This window comes from Salvelinus sp. IW2-2015, unplaced genomic scaffold (genome assembly GCF_002910315.2).
Source record: "Salvelinus sp. IW2-2015 unplaced genomic scaffold, ASM291031v2 Un_scaffold990, whole genome shotgun sequence".
Classification (NCBI taxonomy): Eukaryota; Metazoa; Chordata; class Actinopteri; order Salmoniformes; family Salmonidae; genus Salvelinus; species Salvelinus sp. IW2-2015.
In genome coordinates, this window is record NW_019942675.1 from 256,527 (window position 1) to 266,016 (window position 9,490).

Consider the following 9,490-nt stretch of genomic DNA (forward strand, 5'->3'; position numbering starts at 1 on the left):
CATTAATATATTATTTTTTGTGGAATGTTGATGGAATATTCTCATTACCTACAGAAAACTGGACACGTCAATGCTCTTGCAATGTTGTCGTTTAACGTGTCTAGAACATGATCTTATATTTTGAGAACATAAGATAATGTTTACTCTGATAATGTTTAAGAACATCTTTAATCTGAGCCTAGAGGAAAGTTTTTGTCCTCAGGCCTGGAGGGAAGTCAAAGTAATTCCACTACCCAAGATAGGTAAAGCGGCCTTTACTGGTTCTAACAGTAGACCTATCAGCTTGCTGCCAGCTCTTAGCAAACTGTTGGGAAAATGGTGTTTGACCAAGTACAATGTTATTTCTCTGTAAACAAATGAACAACATACTTTCAGCATGCCTATAGAGAAGGGCACTCAACAATTACTGCACTGACACAAATTATAATAATAAGATTGTGAGAGCTGTACTGTTAGATGTCATTGACCATAACCTGATGTTGAAAAAATGTGTGTGTTATGGCTTTTCAACCTCTGCCATATCGTGGATTCAGAGCTATCTATCTAATAGAACTCAAATGGTTTTATTTAATGGAATCTTTTTTAATGTCAAACATGTAAATGTGGTGTACCGCAGGGCAGCTCTCTAGGCCCTCTACTCTGTTCTATTTTTACCAATGACCTGCCACTGGCATTAAACAAAGCATGTGTGTCCATGTATGCTGATGATTCAACCATATGCACATGAGCAACCACAGCTAATGAAGTCACTGAAACCCTTAATAAAGAGTTGCAGTCTGTTTTGGAATGGGTGGCCAGTAATAAACTGGCCAGTCGTTCGTTCAAAATGTTCCATTGCCATTATGGCTGGCAAGGTTCTTATTCTTATTAGCCAACTACGGCTAACTTACAGTCACGTGCAGCCAGAATAACAGCAAAGTTAGCGGCCTTTGCATTTGTTTAAGCTTTTTTCTAGTGACATTTATTGGGATACATCCATAACAATGAGCTAATGAGGCACGATTTCGCCTGGCATAGAAAATGTGCTCACTCGTCAGGACAATGTTTTCAGAGGAGCTAGCCAACAGCTAACATAATCACTTCAAACTGAAGCTGGAAAGACTGCAAACTATAGCTGCACTTCTTTCCGTTTGACCGTTTTCAATTGACATTTCTTTGTATATATCCATAAAAATGATGCCAGCTGATTCATGCTTTTGACTGGCTGAGAAACACTGCCTGCATGTATGTCTAGTCCAGACACATTCATTACTATGGGACAGCTGGAGATCGAAATTTGAATATTGTTTTCAATTTTGGAGAGACAGACAACAAGGTTTATACAAATCTCTGCTGTTGAAAACTAAATGTTAGTCTAAAAGAAATGTGAGATAACATCTAGATGCTTTTTATAGTAAAGGTCAAGTTTATAAATTGCCTCGCTGGGCTGATGAGATAGTGGATTGCGCAGTCAGATGGAACAGAGTAAATAGGCACTTTAAAGTCATAGATTTAGCCAGTGGTAACTTGTGGAATAGACACCAGTTGGAATGCTGCTTTAACCAATCAGCATTCAGGATTAGACCCACCCATTGTATAAACCATACCAAACCATCTTCGGTATAGTGTCGCCATAATATTTGAATTGAGGAAGTGTGATCATAATCATAAAATTACACATTCAATCATTTCATCTAAACTGCCGCTTGCGCGTCAACGAGCGTCTGCATTCATCTTCTGCTACCATTTCTGTCAAGCTGTCTATGCATACAGTTTGACGCATACATTCAATAAATCCAACATATGCACCACACAGAATGCACTGCAACTGCCTTGGCAATGCAATGCTGCAAGACAAGCGCAGCATTCCATTGGAAATGAATGTACTTCTGGTGTACCAAAATGCAAAGACAGTGTTGGTGTGATCTAGGTGTTATATTTTGACACATGATCGAGGCATTAGTTCTATTTTTGAAGCGTGACGTGCTGCTAGTCCCGTCTCTCCCATCTCCTCATTGGTTTTTAGTTGCATATACCCACGTGGGTGATTGAAAGATGAACTGAGATCCACACTCCAGTCCAGTTGGTGGTGGTATGCACCTTAAAGTTGGTTGCCAACCGCCATATAAAGTCCACAGAAGAAGACTGAAGGAGGAGAGATAAAAACATTTTTTTAAATAATAATTACTAGAAACTAACTAGGTTTCCCCTTTCATCTGTGGATTACTTGAGAACACACGATTTTGTGACTCAAAATGGGTCAAAATTCTACAAAGATCCAGGAAAAAGGACATTGTACATTTCAGTTAAAATAACAACCCAATGTTTATATCCCTGGTCAAATTAGCTAGCAACAGAAGGCTAGCTAGCTAAATGGCCATCAACGTTTCATGTGTTTCGACTTGTCCCCAAATTAATATAGTTGGTTCAGAGTTTGTTTTGATATTTCAACCTGCGTGTCCTGATCGCATCTGGTGTGGGGGGACAAAAACAACATGTGTACGATGGCGCACACATGCGCTTGCCTGGTCTAGTCAGCATGTAAGAATAGGGCTCGAAATGGATGTTGATGATGAAAAAGACAGTAACATATTGCAATGTACCAAGAGAGATATGGAGAAAGAGATGGAAAAAGATTGGGGCAACATGCTTCTCAACTTTCCTTTACTACAATGCTGGATGTCACAAAATGTCCCTGTGTCATGCAGGGTTGGGGTGATGGGGTCAAGTCAGGAAGTACATTGAAATTCCCTTTTTCTTTCTCAGAGGAGCTTTGATTTCAGTTTACTTTCAGAATTGAAAAGGAATTGACTCCAACCCTGGTGTCGTGTAATATTTTGGTGCAAGGTTCAGCTCGTATACTCTTCATCTTCCAGTATTAATTGCACTGATTGGTTAGAGCGTTATCTGAGATTATATGACAATTAACATGACTGCTACTGAGTGTACAGCCATGAGAAGTAATTTACTCCCTCTTAATACCTCTTCATCTATGCTCTCTACCCTTCTCAATCTCTCTCCCTGTCTACATATAACTTTTGTGGAGAAACTAAACATAGAAAGATACAAAAATACCTGAGACAGTTTCATTTTCTATGTTTTATTTCGGACGTTCATTTGAGTCAGCTCAGAGAACACTCACAAAGAGTAACACCAACATCCTTAACACATTCATGGGACCTGGGACATGTTCATTAGGCACCAAATGAAAGAAAATAGACAAACCGGGAGGGACTACCTGAACCTATTTCTCCAATAAGAAAGGATAATTTTTGTTTCGTGTTGCTAAATGTTTTGTTAACTGTTGCATGCCCTAATGAACACAACCTTGTCCACAGTATAAAATTAGGAATTATATATATTTTTTAATTAGAATAGTAATTTAATAGGATCTCTATGGTCCACAGTCTCTCTCTATCGCTCTCTCTCTCTCTTTCTGAGCCTTCTCCCATCTAGTATGGACTGTGTTGATTTTTAAAGAGGGTTTGCAATGGAGGATCCACAGAGATTCGATCACAGTTGAATAGGACACATGTAGAGGAAAAGGGAGAAAATGACAAAAAGAAAACATTCAATTCCAACAACATATTCACTCACTCATAAACACACACAGGCACACACACACACTCAAACTGATGTGGAAAAGAACATATGAACAAAATTGTCTATTTAATGGGTATTAAGGAGAGAGAGCTGCATCCACACCGATTTTCTTCACTGAAGAAAGTACAGGCGCCACAGCACTGGCGACAGACAGACAGAAAGAGAGCTATGCAGTTACAACCATATCGCTCTCAGCACCACCTGTCTTTCTCTTAGCCTCTACCTCCTTTCCTCCTACTCCACCACCTTCTTCCTCTCCGTACCAGGACATCCTGAACACCTGCAGTGAGGATCCGCCCTCTGGATCACACATCACATGACATCGACGAAGAACTCACTGGGGTTGCCCATGGCAATGCGGAATGATTGTCGTGAGGCGGTGAGTTCGGGGGGCATGGAGGCTAGGTCTCGGCCCGGGGGCGACCCAGGGGGGGCCGTCATGGGGAGGGAGGTCGGCGGCTGGGCTGGCAGGCCGGGGGGTCCGTACACCAGGCTACCGCTGTGGGAATGGGTGCTGTGGACACTGTGGGCCAAGCTGATCAGGCTGTGCATGCTGTGCTCGTTAGGGGGCACCGCCACTGAGCGATCACTGGGCGCATTTTCCTTCCTCAGCTCTGATTCGCTGCCGCTCCCTGTGGACTTGGACTCGCCACCACCAGCACCACCGCCTGCCCCCCCAGCAGCCTCTTCCTTCTTACTGCCACTGCAGTTGGACCCGCTGCTACGACTCTCTGCAAAGGAGAGAGAGAAAGAGAGAAAGGTTGAGAGTATATGCATATCCTAGCTTCTGGGCCTGAGTAACAGGCAGTTTACTTTGGGCACGCTTTTCATCCGGACATGAAAATACTGCCCTCTACCCAAGAGAGGGTAAACATAAGAATGAGTGTGATTTTTTGTCACAACTTGTCACAAGTAATCTAACCTAACAATTTCACAAAAACTACCTTAATTTCACAAAAACTACAAGTGTAAAGGAATGAAGAATATGTACATAAAAATATATGAATGAGTGATGGTACAGAACGGCATAGGCAAGACGCAGTAGATGGTATTGAGTACAGTATATACATATGAGATGAGTAATGTAGGGTATGTAAACATATAAAAGTGGCATCAGTCAATAAGGATGTGCTCTGCAATGTTGGGTTGTATTGGAGAGAGTCTCAGTCTTAAATCATTTTCCACACACAGTCTGTGCCTGTAGTTAGTTTTCATGCTAGTGAGGGCCGAGAATCCACTCTCACATAGGTACGTGGATGCAAACGGCATCAGTGTCTTAACAGCGCAAAGGCAAAGATCTTTGCCAAGGCAAAGATACTCTGAGCACAGCCCTATCCAAAAATCTAGCAGTGGCTTCTGATTAAATTCTATTTTCACAGAACCGCTTGTTGCAATTTCGATGAGGCTCTCCTGTTCAGATATCGGTAAGTGGACTGGAGGCAGGGCATGAAAGGGATAATGAATCCAGTTGTTTGTGTCATCCGTTTCGGAAAGTACCTGCGTAATTGCGCACCCAACTCACTCAGGTGCTTCGCTACATAACATTTGACATTGTCCGTAAGCTTGATTTCATTTGCACACAAAAAATCATACAATGATGGAAAGACCTGTGTGTTGTCCTTGTTAATGCAGACAGAAAAGAGCTCCAACTTCTTAATCATAGCCTCAATTTTGTCCCGCATATTGAATATAGTTGCGGAGAGTTCCTGTAATCCTAGATTCAGATCATTCAGGTGAGAAAAAACATTACCCAGATAGGCCAGTCGTTTGAGAAACTCGTCATCCTGCAAGCGGTCAGACAAGTGAAAATTACGGTCAGTAAAGAAAACTTTAAGCACGTCTCCCAATTTTWAAAAAACGTGTCAATACTTTGCCCCTTGATAACCAGTGCACTTCTGTATGTTGTATAAGCATTATGTGGTTGCTGCCCATATCATTGCATAATGCAGAAAATACACGAGAGTTCAGGGGTCTTGCTTTAACAAAGTTAACCATTTTCAGTGTAGTGTCCAAAACGTCTTCCAAGCTGTCAGGCATTCCCTTCGCAGCAAGAGTCTCTCGGTGGATGCTGCAGTGTACCCAAGTGGCGTCGGGAGCAACTGCTTGAACGCGCGTTACCATTCCATGTCATGGCTTTTGCGCCATCAGTACAGATACCAACACATCTTGACCATCAAAGTCCATTTGATGTCACAAAGCTGTCCAGTACTTAAAAAAGAGCCTCTCATGTTGTCCTGGTTTCCGGTGGTTTGCAGAAGAGGATGTCTTTCTTAATTGACCCCCCCATAAACCTAACGGACATATACCAAGAGCTGTGCCAGGCCCCCCATGTCTGTTGACTCATCCAGCTGTGACGCATATAATTAACTGGCTTGTATGTGAAGCAGTAATTGACATTTACATATATTTAAGACATTTACATATATGTAATTCATTAACAGGGGTCTGACTTTATAGTAAGTACAGCGTCCTATGATACAAGGCATTTATGTAATAAATTACAATGGGTCTGACTGGCAAAAAGTGCTCTTCACTGACGAATCACAGTTTTGTCTCACCAGGGGTGATGGTCGCATTTATTGTCAAAGGAAGGAGTGTTACACCGAGGCCTGTACTCTGGAGCGGGATCAATTTGGAGGTGGAGGGTCCGTCATGGTCTGGGGCGGTGTGTCACAGCATCATCGGACTGAGCTTGTCGTCATTGCAGGCAATCTCAACGCTGTGCATTACAGGGAAGACATCCTCTTCCCTCATGTGGTACCCTTCCTGCAGGCTCATCCTGACATGACCTCCCAGCATGACAATGCCACCAGCCATACTGCTCGTTCTGTGCGTGATTTCCTGGAGCAAGACAGGAATGTCAGTGTTCTGCCAATGGCCAGTGAAGAGCCGGATCTCAATCCCATTGAGCATGTCTGGCACCTGTAGGATCGGAGGGTGAGGGCTAGGGCCATTCCCCAGAAATGGCCGGGAAATGGCAGGTGCCTTGGTGAAGAGTGGGGTAACATCTCACAGCAAGAACTGGCAAATCTGGTGCACTGCAGTACTTAATGCAGCTGGTGGCCACACCAGTACTGACTGTTACTTTTGATTTTCACCCCCCCCCCTCCCTTTGTTCAGTTTATGTCTCAGTTGTTGAATCTTGTTATGTTCATACAAATATTTATCCATGTTAAAAGTTGCTGAAAATAAACGCAGTTGACAGTGAGAGGATGTTTCTTTTTTTGCTGAGTTTATATATACACTGCTCAAAAAAATAAAGGAACACTTAAACAACACATGTATCCAAGTCAATCACACTTCTGTGAAATCAAACTGTCCACTTAGGAAGCAGCACTGATTAACAATAAATTTCACATGCTGTTGTGCAAATGGAATAGACAACAGGTGGAAATTATAGGCAATTAGCAAGACACCCCCAATAAAGGAGTGGTTCTGCAGGTGGTGACCACAGACCACTTCTAGTTCCTATGCTTCCTGGCTGATGTTTTGGTCACTTTTGATGCTGGCGGTGCTTTCACTCTAGTGGTAGCATGAGACGGAGTCTACAACCCACACAAGTGGCTCAGGTAGTGCAGCTCATCCAGGATGGCACATCAATGCGGAGCTGTGGGCAAGAAGTTTGCTGCGTATGTCAGCGTAGTGTCCAGAGCATGGAGGCGCTACCAGGAGACAGGCCAGTACATCAGCAGGAGAGTGGGAGGAGGGCCGTAGGAGGGCAACAACCCAGCAGCAGGACCGCTACTCCGCTTTTGTGCAAGGAGGAGCAGGAGAGCACTGCCAGAGCCCTGCAAAATGACCTCCCAGCAGGCCACAAATGTGCATGTGTCTGCTCAAACGGTCAGAAACAGCCTCATGAGGGTGGTATGAGGGCCCGATGTCCACAGGTGGGGTTGTGCTTACAGCCCAAACCGTGCAGGACGTTTGGCATTTGCCAGAGAACACCAAGATTGGGAATTCGCCACTGCCCCTTGCTCTTCACAGATGAAAGCAGGTTCACACTGAGCACATGTGACAGACGTGACAGAGTCTGGAGACGCCGTGGAGAACGTTCCTGCTGCCTGCAAACATCCTCCAGCATGGACCGGTTGGCGTGTGGTCAGTAATGGTGTGGGTGGCATTTTCTTGGGGGGCCTCCATGTGCTCGCAGAGGTAGCCTGACTGCATTAGTACCGAGATGAAGATCCTCAGGCCCCTTGTGACACCATATGCTGGTGCGGTTGGCCCTGGGTTCCTCCTAATGCAAAGACAATGTAGACTCATGTGGCCTGGAGTGGTGGTCAGAAGTTCTGCAAGAGGAAGGCATTGATGCTATGGACTGGCCCGCCCGTTCCCCAGACCTGAATCCAATTGAGCACATCTGGGACATCATGTCTCGCTCCATCCACCAACGCCATGTTGCACCACAGACTGTCCAGGAGTTGGCGGATGCTTTAGTCCAGGTCTGGGAGGAGATCCCTCAGGAGACCATCCGCCACCTCATCAGGAGAATGCCCAGGCGTTGTAGGGAGGTCATACAGGCACGTGGAGGCCACACACACTACTGAGCCTCATTTTGACTTGTTTTAAGGACATTACATCAAAGTTGGATCAGCCTGTAGTGTGGTTTTCCACTTTAATTTTGAGTGTGACTCCAAATCCAGACCTCCATGGGTTGATCAATTTGATTTCCATTGATAATTTTTGTGTGATTTTGTTGTCAGCACATTCAACTATGTAAAGAAAAAAGTATTTAATAAGAATATTTCATTCATTCAGATCTAGGATGTGTTATTTTAGTGTTCCCTTTATTTTTTTGAGCAGTGTATATATATATATATATTTTTTTTWWAAATGTGATTCACCTTTTTATTAGGCGTATACCTGTCATAGAGGGATCTTTCTTCCCCTTTGTGTCTTTGGTCAAATGTCCGAGACTACTTTACATGCCAGCTGCAGACTGGTAAATGCTATGGTCTAGTGAGTTTCTTCTTCTTGTGTAGAGATTGAGAGTTTCACCATTTCAAATGTATGGACTACCGTCTCACGTTTTCTGGTCTGTAGAGTTTAAACCATTTGTCACGTTCAGCCCATGCTGTACATTGGCTGGTCTCGTAGTGGTCTCAAGGTTGATTATTCAGGTTCAGGTTCAGGTTCCCGACCACTATACACACCATCATAAAAAAGTAGATCTGTAACAAAGAGATTTCAGTCTTCCCATACTGGAGAGCCAGAGGGAGAATTTCTGCAAACTATATATGACTGGCTGTTAAGTCATAAAACCGGCCCAACAACTGCCTCTCTCCTAACCTGTGGGAGAGAGGGGGTCTGACTATCTGTCAGCCACTGCCAGGTGATCTGGCACCTTTGATCCTCACCAAGGAGAGAGAGTCATGACACCGCTTGGAGTTTGCCAAAAGGCACCTAAAGACTCTCAGACCAGGAGACCTGGCACCATCCCTACGGTGAAGCATGGTGGTGGCAGAATCATGCTGTGGGGATGTTATTCAGCGGCAGGGACTGGGAGACTACTCAGGATTGAGGGAAAGATGAACGGAGCAAAGTACAGAGAGATCCTTGATGAAAACCTGCTTAGGACCTCAGACTTGGGTGAAGGTTCACCTTCTAATAGTACAACGACCCTAAGTACAAAGCCAAGAAAACGCAGGAGTGGCTTCGGGACAAGTCTCTGAATATCCTTGAGTGGCCCAGCCAGAGCATAGACTTGAACCCGATCGAACATCTCTGGAGAGACCTGAAAATAGCTGTGCAGCAAAGCTCACCATCCAACCTGACAGAGCTTGAGAGGATCTGCAGAGAAAAATGGGAGACACTCCCAAATACAGGTGTGCCAAGCTTGTAGCGTCATACCCAAGAAGACTCAAGGCTGTAATCACTGCCAAAGGTGCTTCAACAAAGTACTGAGTAA

The 9,490-nt window shown here is 44.2% G+C and overlaps 1 protein-coding gene across 1 annotated transcript in view; it reads right to left on the reverse strand.

Moving 5' to 3' along the window:
• Positions 1-3,063: 3,063 nt before the first annotated feature.
• The window catches only part of LOC112069342 (segment polarity protein dishevelled homolog DVL-3), a 56,024-nt gene continuing 49,597 nt past the window's right edge, over positions 3,064-9,490 (reverse strand). Inside the window, 2 exon segments of the mRNA XM_070438512.1 lie at positions 3,064-4,362; positions 7,603-7,819. Of these exon segments, the coding sequence (XP_070294613.1) occupies positions 3,895-4,362; positions 7,603-7,819 (685 nt within the window). The 3' untranslated portion in view covers positions 3,064-3,894.